The 14,806-nt window shown below is 42.2% G+C and overlaps 1 protein-coding gene across 1 annotated transcript in view; it reads right to left on the bottom strand.

Annotated features, from left to right (window-relative positions):
• Window positions 1-14,214, bottom strand: part of LOC124117067 — a 51,994-nt gene extending 37,780 nt beyond the window's left edge. The window contains exons 1-7 of the mRNA XM_048393526.1: window positions 13,984-14,214; window positions 6,766-6,897; window positions 3,547-3,794; window positions 3,052-3,183; window positions 2,744-2,882; window positions 2,339-2,446; window positions 151-1,494 (exon numbers count right to left, since the gene is read on the bottom strand). Of these exons, the coding sequence (XP_048249483.1) occupies window positions 151-1,494; window positions 2,339-2,446; window positions 2,744-2,882; window positions 3,052-3,183; window positions 3,547-3,794; window positions 6,766-6,897; window positions 13,984-14,056 (2,176 nt within the window). The 5' untranslated portion in view covers window positions 14,057-14,214. The remainder of the gene's footprint in view (window positions 1-150; window positions 1,495-2,338; window positions 2,447-2,743; window positions 2,883-3,051; window positions 3,184-3,546; window positions 3,795-6,765; window positions 6,898-13,983) is intronic.
• Window positions 14,215-14,806: the final 592 nt, after the last annotated feature.

The following is a 14,806-nucleotide window of genomic DNA, read 5'->3' as shown; positions in this document are numbered from 1 at the left end:
ATGAATTGATCCCAATCAGATTTAAATGAATTTTACTCAAATTATGTACTTGTTACAGGTCAGTAGATACTGTTTAAGAGACGACAGGGATTTAAACACATTCAAAACCTTGTATATTACACGAATAGAAAGTTTCACATGAAAACGAACCTCTCACAAAAATTCCTTGCTTGTTTGGAAACACCAATGTATTGTTCTTGCTTATTGTCAGCTCAATCCCTTCTGGAATGTACAGACTTCTATTCACATATAACACTTGGTTTGGTTGAAGTATGATTGGCGAGTCCAACGTTCCACCAATCATGCTTTGATCGTCTAAAGTAAACATATCAGAGTCTAACTGTGATGACATGTCAATGAGCATCTCTGAGACAAAGTATGGATCAACTTCAGCCATCATTTTTGTGACATCACAGAAAAAGTCACATATTCTGGACCGAACAAAGAACTTGTCACTACTTCCCCAAAAGTTGTGGCTTGCATTCAGCCTATGGTTTGTAGAATAGTCCACATCAACAAACACATCGTACAGTGTCTGTGGGTTCATGAAGACATTGCTGTGGATTTGTACTCTGACATTCTTTGTGTGAATCACTGACGTTGTTGAACAGTTGGTGAAGATGTTACCAAATATGACTGTGTTATCTGCCTCCACAAGTATGCCAGTGTCTCGTTTGATGCCAGTAAAAATGTTATTTGAAATATTAAATGCGACATCATTTCTGCCTTGTATGCGGATGCCCTTTCGTGTCAGAAAAGAATTTTCTGTCATAAGAATATTTCCGTATTTAGAAGATCTAGTTTCAATATACATCAGTTGGTAGGATGTGGTTTGGCTACCTTCCATGGTGTTATTCCTAAGAAGTATTTCAGGTCGGGTGCTTGAGAATTCTCCTTGAATTTGAACACCATGCCGGCTGTTGTTGATGAAGTGAGAGTTTGTTATAGAAATGTACACATCCGAGGCTGCATTTTGTATATACAATTTAAGGCCCTCTTGCTGGTTCTCCTTGAACTCAGTTTCATCAAAAGTAATGTTAAGTTTTCTGGCATACCTTGCATTACTTATGATAAATCCTGTGTATCTATTGTTTTCAAACATACACTTCTTTATGCTCGAGCCCATGCCTCCATAATAATAATTATGATATATTCCATGAGCTTTATTGTCAGAGAATCTACAGTTATTGGCAAATAGCACAACCTCTTTGCCAAATGCCATACCACTTTTTCCATTACGCAAGATGTCACTATCTTCTATACCAATATGAGAACTCCCTTCTGGCCAATTGCTTGCGTATATGCCCTCTTGGGTGTTGTCTGATATGATGGTTCCTGAGATATGAATCCTGTCTTGGACTGTATCACCAACATGAAGATCTAGCCCTCTGTCGTTGTGGTGGATGTTGCAGTGTCTTATAGTCATGGCTCCGAGAGTTCCTTGGATGCCGACACCTGCTCCATATATGTGACTGAATTCCAAAGACAAATTTCCTGCAAGTTACAAAAGAGCATGATGAAGACATTTGGTTATCTCAGGCAAGTGAAAATACAACTTTATCTGATATTTAACTGAGCCAAACTTTGGATGATTTTGAAACTTTACAAAATTGAAAACCATCGACCTCAAACCATAATGATCGTTGTGCAAGACGTCTTTTTAGGTAGCGTGCGCCATATTGAGGAATATAAGAGACATATGTTCGAGATCAATTTTGGATTTTCAGGCCGAGGAATCGAAACTGTCTCTCTGCCATCACCAATCAAGTCCAGGAAAAGGGACAGTTTTCACATTTAAGCAAGGCGACAAAGAGATCCAGATTGCTATGGAATAGAACTTTAGCCAGTTGAATTTATTAAATCAATTACAGAATGTCGTTATTGGTGTTAAATAAATAAAAGACCCCATTGTTTGTTGTTTAAGCCATGTCATGTTTAAATGAAATGTTTCATGAAGCACAGGAGTTTCACGCCCATGAAAACTGTATACTCTCAAGTACTTTATCAGCATATAGATGTACTCCACCTGATCAGAATAGTGACCTCTCATTGGATGTATTTGCCTGTGCTCTAACTGCATATGGACTTTAACAATGAAGGATTCGTAATTAGAAATACATGCAGCGAGTAATGGTGTAAAATAACATGTTAAATATGGCTACCATTGTGGCCATGTATATAATTGAGTTGGGGTTGTGGGAGCCAATTAGAAACATAGTTGCTGGTGTCACTCCTTCATGGGATAGTTAGGACAAATTCAAAACAGATGGAACATTTCTTGGTATGCAGAGACGTGGGAGCTCTGTTATACTATTCCACAAGACCATAGTGCACATACCTTGACTGACAACTTCAATGCCTGCCCACATGTTTGTCCGGTTTGTGAACGTAGTTGAAGCTGTGAAAACCACAGGCAGTCCACTGAGACCTCTGGCCTCCATTGTACCTGAGATACAACATATACTAAATTATAATCAATAACAACAATAATTCTTTCAGTCGTCCCAGGGTTTCCTGATTTCATTATTTACACCACTAAGACACATAGCATCAAATGATAGCTTTCAACATAAAATCCTTTTAGCCAGTACCTGTTGATAATTTTGTCCAAAGGCATGCGATGATGGAAAGGTAGGTGAACGACTTGCTTGTTTAGGAAAACTAGCTATGTCTTGATAATTGCAGTTGGCATTGGTACAATTAGATGTGTACGCTTAAGATACAACTGCCCACATATTCTTACCAAGAACGATGAATCCTGCGTGTGAAGAATTAAATATAACCTTGACCCCCGGCTGTATTTTCACGTGTGCTGCTGGACGAATCTTGATGGCAGTGTTAATGACATATGGACTCAGGCTGGGTAACCACTCATGACTTCCCTGGAATACAAAAACGATCTTGAGATGGTAGGTGCACATGCAGATGTTGATGTAGAAATGTTTATGTAGATGTATATAAATGCAGATTTGTATGATGTAGCTATAGATGTGGATTCTGATGAAGATGTAGATGTATATAGGGATGCTGCTCTTCAGAACCTCTGTTTACCTGTATGTCCTGGGAGACTTCTGTATGCCTGACGGGGATTTGTTGTTCTGCCGCACACCCATACAACTCCAGGCGAAGTCCTGCATAACTACTGTATGTCCTGCGTTGAGGTACAAATGCTAGGTACCGTGCCTGCAAAAGGTTTATGAGGTCTTTAACAAAGACATCATAACAGGAAAAATGTATCACAAACACAGAAGTTTGAGCTGAAGGATATTACACAGACGATGACTCAACACTCCAGGAAGAATATGCTATCATGTCGTGTATCTACATAACGTATCTCCTTCACATGTTCCAATATGCTATAATTATATAAGGTACCATCCTCGAGCAGTGGGCTCTTTTTCAAAATGAAAAAAATGTTGTGCAAAGATGATACCACCAGTAGCTGTGAAGAAGAATGTTAACTCACTAACTAGCGGACAAAGATCTATATACATCATGACTGGCCATAACTAACGAGTCTGAGGATGTAAGTGGTGTCACCCTTACCTGCACAGCTGGGTTCAAGTCGAATGTGACAACAGTCCTGTAATCTGGAGGCCCTGCCAGAGTCTGTGTCCCATTGCTGGTGACATATCTCCCCCAGACAAGACTATCCTGGCTGTAGAACAACACCATTGTTCCAGGGAACCAGCCATTCTTGCTGCCCTGGACTGAGTAGCGGGTTACACTATGCTGAGTTAGCAAGTCAACCTGAAGGTACTCTGTGCCATTAGACTGTTGGGCGACCCATCCATCTGGAAAACAACGACACATTGCGAGTGGAGTGGAGTGGAGTGGAGTGGAGTGGAGTGGAGTGGAGTGGAGTGGAGTGGAGTGGAGTGGAGTGGAGTAAGTATAAAACAAATACCCTTATCTTTAAGTCTCAAAATCAGAAGATGTAAATTCCTTTAGTGCTGATTCTCTTGGGTGAATAGGGGCGGTGGGGTAGCCTAGTGGTTAAAGCGTTCGCTCGTCACGCCGAAGACCCGGGTTCGATTCCCAACATGGGTACAATGTGTGAAACCCATTTCTGGTGTCCCCCGCCGTGATATTGCTAAAAGCGGCGTAAAACCATACTCACTCACTCACTCTTGGGTGAATACAATGGGGTAATGTTTCATATATTGGTATATACAGTGATATCTTTTTAATATCCGGATAGTACCTTTATCACTGAAAGTGTCAGAGTAAGAGTATAGAAGTTGCTGGATTAACAAATCACTGGCAAAGAATATGTTTCTTTTGTTAAAAATGACCTTTGCATCAAGATCGTCTGAATACCGAGGTATATATATATATACTCACACGCAAAAGAAACGCAAGTCGAGTATGCAGTATACATGTTATTTATTTTCAACAGTAAAGACAAGAAATACTAATAGGGCAAGATTGACAAAAAATTGACTGAAGACAGTTTAATGGATTAAAAGGGAGATGACATAATTGTTGTTTTCAAATGTTAAGGGCTTACACAGTTTCGAGTCAATACCCAAAATGTCAGTCAATACCTGATGTGACCACCATTAGCACCATGATTGGATAAGACGATCAGAGTGGATCCAGAGCAGCTGTGCGTAGTTCATCGTAGTTGTGGAGACTGGGCGCACATAGTGCAAACGCCTTTGAACCTCATTCCACAAGTGTTCGATGGGGTTCAGATTAGTGCTGATGGCTGGCCACGGTAGAACACGGATGTTGTGTTGTTGCAGAAAGGCCATGGTAGCTCTGGCAACATGGGGACGAGAGTTGTCATGCTATAATATGTGTTGTTGATGTTGTGCAAAAAATGGAACAACGTGGGGTCTGATCACTTGGTCGAAATACCGCTGAGCAGTGACGCCGTGTCCCCGACCTTGACCAACGTTCAGAAAGCACATGGGTCCAAGTCTCGCATTAAGTCCAAACCCTGCCCATATCATGACGCTAGGTCCACCCCATGGATCCCTTTTCACAACGTTTCTGTCTGCGAAACGATCACCTCGACGCCGCCAAATTCTGACTCTTCCGTCTGCATGGGAGACACAAATGCGACTTTCATCAGAGAAGATGACACGCCTCCACTCACGATGACGCCAATTGCGATGACCCCGTGCCCACTGAAGTCGTGCTTGTCGATGCCGTGGTTGGAGAACAGGACGACGTGCTGGTCGGCGACATCTGAGGTTGTTGGAACGGGGACGTCGGATCACAGTGTCCCGGCTAATGTGTCGATCATGTGTTCCTATGGTCTGTCGAGCACTTTCACTTGCAGTTAGGAACGGATGTCGGTGTTGGCGGGTAATCTGCCGATCTTGTCGAGGTGTGTCGAGGTGTGTCGAGGTGTGGTGACCCTAGGACGACCGTTCCGAGGAAGGTCATCTGTGGTCTATGTAGCATTGTATAGATGCAGCAGACGGTAAATTGTGGTAAATGTTAACGTTGAAATGACGGACTCGCCAGCTTCCATACGTCCGATAGCCTGGTTTCTCTGAATTTGAGTTAGGCGTGGCATTGTTGACCAATGAGTGGTAGGTCCAAGAATCGGCCACAGTTTTATACCCATTTTCGATTTCGCGAGAAATGGGTGCATGATACCCACATAGTCATTGAAATGGTGCGTTTTGGCGATTCGTTTTTTATGTTGCGTTTTTACTCGGGGCTTCCAAAATGCAACACCGGATAACACTGTCAGGCTTCACTTAAAACCACTTGCGTTTCTTTTGCGTGTGAGTATATTTACAAATGCAATTAAACCGAAAGTATATTCTCAAATAGAAAGTTATTTGCTACTACGATGTTCAATTTCAATTTCTATCTTCACATTCAAGGGTAAACATAAAATCATGGCCTTTCAACGAAAATCGGTCAGACACTATCTCCTATGACTTCAACATACTTCTTGATCCAGCAATGCTCTAAGTTCGTATCACTGCCCTATGGAAGTCATCATTTTGAACATTTGAGTTTAGGGAAGAAATAAATGAAGTAATTCAAAGGCACAGTCTTCATAATCTGATAGATTCTCTCAACTGACGTAGGTCTGTGACGTAGTATTGTAGTCATGATTAACCCCTAACGATCCCAGAAAAGCCAGGCCTTTACCAACTGATGCCACTCGAGTGTTTTTCTTTGGGGGAAAAAAACCAACCTTTTCCACTGTTTGCTCTGACATTTTGACTCTTGATCGAAGCCTCATGATGTGTTACAATTTGTCTAAAAATTACAGGATACTGATGATAATTCAAAAGGTCCCTGAATATGTTGCGTCAGGTCAGCTTCTCATGTGAGGTCCCCATTCTGGGTACCCATCCTGCTCATGTTCAGCGTGTCAGCTGTGTCAACAGTATCAACGATATGCTAAATTGTAACACGCCTACCAGACATAAATTTGTCCCTCACCCCTATACAATTCCCCAATAGTTGATTTCTCGAAATCAGATGCAGCTATAAGTCTGTAACTTGGTGCTATGTCTACCAAGAGACAAATCTTCATAAACGTGCTGGAATATCATACAACAAGAAAGGCCATGCCTATGAGGCCACGACGTTTTCGATTTACCCTCGTATACTGTTAGCCAGCAAAGAACAGATCTCGGTGTCGCAATATATCATATGTTCCCATTAGTTTATTTTACCAGTGATGTTTTTTTTCAGTTTGTTGCTAAAGACATGTTAAGGTGAAGGACATCTCAAACTATAGCAATACAAAAATGTCATACAAAAAGAACTCAACAAAAAGCTGCTCACCACCAACGTTAAGTCTTGCTGCATTTGCTGTGTAGCGGGAATTTAAAGATGATGAAGCAGAGAACTGATCGTCCGTGATGTTGCCATTCTCAAAACCAAGTGGAGCATCACACTGTGTTGATTCTGTTAGTGCTGTAACAGTTGGGAAAGAGAATAAACTTAGACAAGTTATCACAGGAATGAGAGTTGTAAAACTTATTACTTAATAAAGCCTCACAAATGTATGTACTTAGTCATCAATCCTCCGCTAAAGATGTACATTTCTCGAGAAACCCACAAATAATATGTCTATTAGCACAGTAAATGACTAAAAATATATTGTTACGCTCCCATAATCCTCTCAATCTGCGCTGTATATTTTCATGGGCAGTTTTCATGCCATACGGAATTTTCATTTTACCGATCGTCAAGGGGTTACATCTTTGTTCAGCTCGTAAAATCACAAAAGTAACGAATTCATAATTAATTACGAGGTAGGTCACAAGTTAGACTTACGTTGTTGACATTAGGGATTGACTTGTTTTTGCTATATGGACTTTCAATTGACTGTACATTCATGCTCCATTGAGAGATTTTTTAAATATACCCATAGGTACATTTATAAAGCGAAATGTGATACTGTAAACAGCGTATGCTCGAAGCACTTATACGATATTGCCACGATCGATAGATGAATGCCCATTCAATTTACAATCTGAACTCACTGAAGCGTAAATAACCAACGATGCCTGCAAGCTGCTGGAAGATGCAAGTTGCATTCAGTTACTCTCTCATCCTACCGGGTACCCACATACAGCTGGGTGATCCAGGGGCAAATGTTTAATAAAGTCACTTGAATTGTCCAAAGACAAACCATTAGTTTTTGTATGGGTTATGACTTTCTCAGACGTTAAGTTTCCCAAAAGTCGTTTTGTGGTCGTTTACCCCTCCCCTCCCCCCGCGCGCCACACGCACGAGCACTCTCAACAGAATTAAGCCTATATCGTATGCACTGACTTACTATGGGAACGCTCTATTGCGAAGACGTTGGGGATGTCACATCAACATCACATGTGCCCGAAGCAGGTTGGTCGCCGAAATGAAAATAGCTTCAGTCGACCGAGAAATATTTTATCTAACATCTACGCTACTAGCGATTCGTAGGTTGCGTATGTTTTGTTGAAAGGTCATCGTAGCTTGGATAGGACTGTTTCAGAGTTTTTGAACAATTTTCAGTTTTGCCATGGCTTGACCACTTGATGTTCCTCCTCTGATATAAAAGGAAAACCCAAAGTGGTGCAGGTCTGCGACGTTTGCCACAGGACGGCTACCGTCAAGATTCATGTTCAGAGTAATCTGGGATAACTTACAGCAATGACAACAATTGCAAAGTGCGCTTTTCAAGGAATATCCATTTCGCTGGCGATAAACATCATCATTGTGTTTTGATCACGTGGTTACTATCCGGCAGTCATGTGACTTTACTTAGGATATATATAAACCCAAAGTGGTGCAGGCTAGATGGGGAAGGGTCTTATCATTGTTCGGTGGATTCACATTCCATATTAGGTACGTAAAGTGCGGATATTCTAGAAAATAAAAAGGTATTCTCGTCGCCATTACTTTCTAGCCCAATGTCTGTCGGACTTTTCTAGAACTACCAGGATCCTAGAATTAATTGAGGAGGATATAAATATCCTAGTCCTGCGTCATGACTGTGGAATACATACAGTTTATTTTACTAAACACCTAGGCAAGTCTAGATCAAACAAGAGGAAAGGTTCTGTCGAAGAAGAAAAATATAATTATTTTTAAGAAATGTTAGTCAAGACAGGTCCAAGACTGTTATTGTAAAGAACACGAGTGAGTCATTCGTCTGTTGGGCCGCGATTTGGGCTGAGACGTGCTTGGGTCAACTCTTCAAGAGTTTGAATATGAGATCCGCCTTTTCCGATCCTTGGTTTGTCAGCTTCCGTGGCCTAGTGGTAGAGCATCTGTCTGGATAACGAAATGTCGGGGTTCGATCCCAGGGCGCGTCATACCAAAAGGCTTTAACATATGGTACTTGTTGTTACCCCGCCTGGTGCTCGGGATAATGGGGCTAAAACAAGGGCTGGTCGACAAGTATACCGTGTCTTAGTGGGGTATTCGTGTTAAACTGCAGCATGGTATCTCAGTGGGCTAGCACTTTAAAATCGACTTTTAGTCCGGACCAGTACAAGCAGCCACACACACACCTACGTGCATGCGCGTCGCTATATCAGTGCAATGATGATGAACGAGATGTTAAACCCCATTTCACCTCACCTCACCGTGTCAGCACGATTTCATAAGTATGAGGTTAACGTCGCCGATTTTGATCTTTTCCTCTTACAACATGCTACTATCACGTGATACACCTGATATACTGTTCAAACTCACATGCAACTAAACAGATTACAGAACGCAGTTTTAGGAGAGTATTTAATTGTATTTTATCTGAAATCGGCAATATTGCAAAGATACGCCTGTAAATGGTGATTAAAAAAGGTATAGAAAAGGTTACCTATTATGAATTATGGGGACAGATAGGTATCACGGTAACTGCCTGCTCGAAAACGGCCCCTCAGTCATTTGCCCCCGGAAAACAGTTCTCACCCCTACCCACGGAAAATTGATTACCCTCAAAGGAAAATTGCACGACCCACACGCAGCCCCGTGAAAGCAGAAGGCTGCAATTGTGATTTGACTTGATTTTAACATATTGTACTGACATAGGTGAAACATTGCCATGGACAAGAGTGAATCACTGGGTCCTCCTCATCTAACATACAAAGGGCTGTGGGGTAGCCTAGTGGTTAAAGCGTTCGCTCGTCACGCCGAAGACCCGGGTTCGATTCCCGACATGGGTACAATGTGTGAAGCCTATTTCTGGTGTCCCCCGCCGTGATATTGCTTGAATATTGCTCAAAGCGGCGTAAAACCACACTCACTCACTCACCTTACATACAATTACATGTATACATCTGCTTCCAAGGTAGTGTACAATTCAAGCAAAGGATGTATAAAATATGTACACAAATTTGCATCGCCTTATTACTTATTACTGCAATTGTGAATTAACGGATCGATTTGCAGCTGGGATTCTAGGACCGTTTACTTCGTAATCAATATATCTATGTCGGAGTAAAGACAGCTCAGGTATCGATTAGCTAAAGGGAAAACAATGAACAGTAGAGAACAACGCTAACAGAACTGGTACAAATAACACCTGGACGAGTCGACCGAGTTCGCCGAAATCTGTTCATGGAGGATCTGACATTATATTAAGTGAGTGAGTGAGTATGGTTTTACGCCGCTTTTAGCAATATTCCAGCAATATCACGACGGGGGACACCAGAAATGGGCTTCACACATTGTACCCATGTCGGGAATCGAACCTGGGTCTTCGGCGTGACGAGCGAACGCTTTAACCACTAGGCTACCCGACCGCCTCACATTATATTAAGAACGAGCGTATCAGTGACGCTGTTGCAAGAAGAATATGTATTAAATTGGTAAATATTAAGTTAAGAATCGGATATTAAGAATCTGCCATGAGTAAGTTTGATATCATAAGTATTTCATGGATATGTGGTTACAATAGTTTAAACCGTCAACTACACATAATAAACCACTTATTAAAAACCCTCGATGAGCCTTTCATGAAGTGTGAATTTGCCGCGGAGTGCATTGTGTAACAGAAATTCACTTTCTTTTTTAGACTTTTGTAGATTCAATGTTAGATTGAATAATTTAAATTTCTAAAATACCACTTATAAAATAAGTTAAATAGTCTAAATACGGACCTCCTCATTTAATGTGATGAAGGAATATTAAGGCTAGCATATCTCAGAATACTATTAGAAAGCATCCGTGGTCTCGTGGAAGAGCGTCCGGAAAACGGAAGGTGGGGGTTCGATCCCCGTCCGCATCATGCCAAAAGATGTTAAAAGATGATACTAGTTGTTACCCTGCCTGGCGCTCGGCAATAAGGACTGTCCTGTCATAGTCCTTGAAGCATGTCCTGCCGTCATGGTACTGTCATATCCTGCCGTCAGCTGCAGGCTCCCGCTTATAACTGACCAACATTGATTATATAAGTGCGATTCAACCTATTGTCGTCTTCTTAGAATCGCCTTTAAATAGCTTCCACGAAATAACCTGCCGTCTTGTTTACACGAGAGAGTTGTTGGTTCGTTGCATTTGTGGGTCAGCTTTGTGCCCAAGAGTTAGTCAGCGTCGCTGTATGTGTGCAGCCGCAACGGCCCAGTCACATGAGAACCTTCGAGCAAACACAGAGTATAGCAATCAGTGTATTTTACTCAGTGTATTCATGTTAAACTACGGCATGGTATTTCAGTGGGCTAGCACTATACACTAAAACTCGACATTAGTCCGGACTAGTACAAGTAGCCACACACACACACACACACGCACGCACGCACGCACGCACGCACGCACGCACGCACACACACACACACACACACACACACACGTCGCTGTGTAAGTGCAATAATCTTGACCGTGACGTAAAACCCCATTTCATCTCCCCTCACCTCAGAACACAAGTGAATACTACTGGTATTCAATGACAGGGCACGGACATGCGTCCTTCGTTAGTTATCGACGAAGGGTTCGCGTTTAATTCAAAGTTTTTCTCTCTTTTGTTGTTCATTGCCATAGGGGAGGTCAAATAAATACATAGATATACATGGTCTCAAACTTTTGACCCCCGGCCTTCATTAGGCAAAATTGTGAAATATAGCTAGTTGTTGCTGTGTCCATCGTTGACAGAATGTAAAATATAATTATAATTTGTAACGTTTTCTGGTCACGGTATGGCTAAACAATGCAGTCACTATTCACGACGGGTGAGATCTAACTATTATAGAGAGAGAGACGATGGTCGAGTGTACAATAGACTGCGTTTTATTGTTGGTTCAGTCGTTAAATCCCCCTGCTAGTGTAGACATGTCGACAGACATATATCTATACACGGGTGACTAATGATTGTTTGTGACTACTTGCATTTAACATGTAGCTGGGACATTTCAATGACACTCGCGTTAGTGGTGTTAGTATTTGTATTCGACATCGAACTTATGAGCTGGTCCCTAAACATTCAGATAAACATGACAATTGCGTCTTCATATACATCTAGTTTGAAATGAATTCTCAAATTCGAACCAAAGATTCTGGCATGGCTGAGCTCTCAAGGAATTGCGGCATCTTATTCCGGCCGGCTGAGGACATACGCACGCACGCACGCACGCACGCACGCACGCACGCACGTACGAACGCATGCACGGACATGAATAATACCTCTCTCGTGCGTAAATATTCGTGCATTGTTGTGATTACCGAGAAACGTTTCAGGTTTGTCCAAATCCTGCAAGATTGTTGCATGCCCTGTCATGATGGTTCTCGTAGAATGCCGTGCTGTTTCAGTCCCTGTAGCATGTCCTTCCGTCACGGTTCTCGTAGAATGCCGTGCCGTCACAATCTCCGCAGCATTTCCTACCGTTACAGTCCCCGTAGCGTGTCCTGTCATCATGGTTCTCGTAGAATGCCGTGCCGACACAATCCCCGTCAGAGCATAGCCTGGTAAGTCTGCGTAGCATGTCCTGCCGTTACAGTTCCCGTTGCATGTCCTGTCATAGTCCTTGAAGCATGTCCTGCCGTCAGAGCATAGCCTGGTAAGTCTGCGTAGCATGTCCTGCCGTTAGAGTTCCCGTTGCATGTCCTGTCATAGTCCTTGAAGCATGTCCTGCCGTCAGAGCATAGCCTGGTAAGTCTGCGTAGCATGTCCTGCTGTTACAGTTCCCGTAGCATGTCCTGCCGGGTGTAGTGCCGGGTTAGCGAAAATCCAATTTTCCCTAGTATCAGTAAAGCGAAAACCCAAGTTGGGGTAGTTGTCCTACGAAAGCGAAAAATGAGTAATTGCTATAAAAACACCGGATTACCGTAGTTTAGATTAGCGCCCGTGCTCTTCAAACAGAGGAGAGGCGAGGAGATTTACTAGAGAGTCGTTTCGTAAAACAATAATACAGTTGGACGTTTAAACACAGCAGAAGAGATGATCAGTTTCTCAATTGAACAAACAATTAGTTTCTTGGTTGATATGGGTTATGATACCGATGGGTTTAGAGGAGAGTCGTTTCTTAAGAATACATACAGTATGTATTTGAGGGTTTATATAAAGAGTGCAACTTATTTATCTATGTGGTCTCACATATACACGGACGGATCTTCAAATCCGACCTCCAAACACACAGGTTTCGGAGTCCATACCACACAACCAACTAAAACCACACAATCCTTCCGACTCCCAAACAACTAACCAACCCCTAAAGCCCCCTCTTGGGTTGCACACACCACTTTCGCCCCCTTCGGAAACACGTTAAATGGCCTGGCCTGGCCGGGCCCGTGTGCGAAATACGCATCAGTCGGAAAGCGCACGTTAAATCTCCAAAGTAAGTAAGTAAGTAAGTAAGTAAGTTATCTATGTCCAAAATGGCTAACGCACAAGTTCGAGTCACCATGGTTTATACCGTGCGAGGTGGTCAGCTCTTGTTAAGGCTCTGAAAGACAATCTCGTCAACAACGTCATCGGCGACCTTGAGTACACAGATCACGTTGGTGACCTGATCCACTTGGAGTGAATGACTTGAACACAACGTGTATGCCAGTGTAACCTCAAATTTATTATAGAATGTATTTCTGTGTTTACCATTATATTTGAAGATATAAGTTATTGTTTTTGTAGAAATTATAATGTACATCTATGAAATATTAAAGTATTAGAGTTATTAAATTTGTTAAATGTAAAGTGCTTTTGTGCAACTATACTATACTTAAGCATCTAACAAATTACTACTGTAATTACGGTATACGCATTTCTGTGTGTTTCTTGTAATTTGAGATTTCCGGTACAGCAATATCCCGTGTTTACTGTAGCGTGACCAGTCTTACTGTAGCTTCACGAAAGCGAAGAGGTTTTAGAGTTCATTATGGCTAGGTTTCGCTCTCCCGGCCCAGAACCGTCATGGTACTGTCATATCCTGCCGTCATAGCCGTTGTAGCATGTCCTGTTACAGCCCTCATGAGCCAGCTCTGCTGTGATTGTACTAAACGACAAAACGCATGGATACGCTGACCGCTAAACGATAACGTCTACGTCTCGACCAACGGATTTAGATGTAACCATAGTGTACTCACCCGTGAGAGTAGTGACAGCGATCGTGTGAACCAGTACGAGGTACCCGGCCAACCCGCCGCTGACACTCAACATCCTGTATGGGTAGACAGCGGATAACCAGCACAAAGCTGCAGGCTCCCGCGTATAACTGATCAACTCACAAAGAGCATACACTTTATATAAGTGCGATTCAACCTATTGTCATCTTCTTAGAATCGCCTTTAAATAGCTTCCACGAAATAACCTGCTATCCTGTTTACACGAGAGAGTTGTTGGTTCGTTGCATTTGTAGGTCAGCTTTGTGCCCAAGGGTTAGTCAGCGTCGCTGTATGTGTACAGCCGCGACGGCCCAGGGTCATATGAGAACCTTCGAGCAAACACAGAGTATAGCAACCAGTGTATTTTACTAAGACACAGAGTACATGGATGGAGGAAGAAGAGTACGCCTTTATTACGAGACAATGCGTAAATGAGTCATGGGCGGTGGCCTGGTTGAGTGAACAATGGATTGTGTTGACGAACCTTCGCGTGACATTCACGGTAGAGAAACAATGCTGTAAGTAAATATAGGTATTGGTCTCATCTTTTCTGATGCAATAGTAAATTTGCTTTGGCTCGGCTCGGCTATTCTCCGATAGGATAAGATAAGATATATGTTATCATAGTGTCACATATTGTACAATAAGCAAAAGCAAAAAAATGTACTTTTCAGCCCGGGAAAGGCTTACTAGACACTTCTTAAAACATGATTAAAACATATCAATTATATTAATATCCACCAAACATTGGAATGTAGCTTTTAAGCAAAATACATTCATGTTCTACAGTCATTAAATACGTACT

This window comes from Haliotis rufescens, unplaced genomic scaffold, assembly GCF_023055435.1.
Source record: "Haliotis rufescens isolate VD_foot unplaced genomic scaffold, xgHalRufe1.0.p SCAF_12, whole genome shotgun sequence".
Lineage (NCBI taxonomy): Eukaryota > Metazoa > Mollusca > Gastropoda > Lepetellida > Haliotidae > Haliotis > Haliotis rufescens.
The sequence above is the reverse complement of the archived record's forward strand: the minus strand, read 5'-3'. Positions and strand labels throughout refer to the sequence as shown.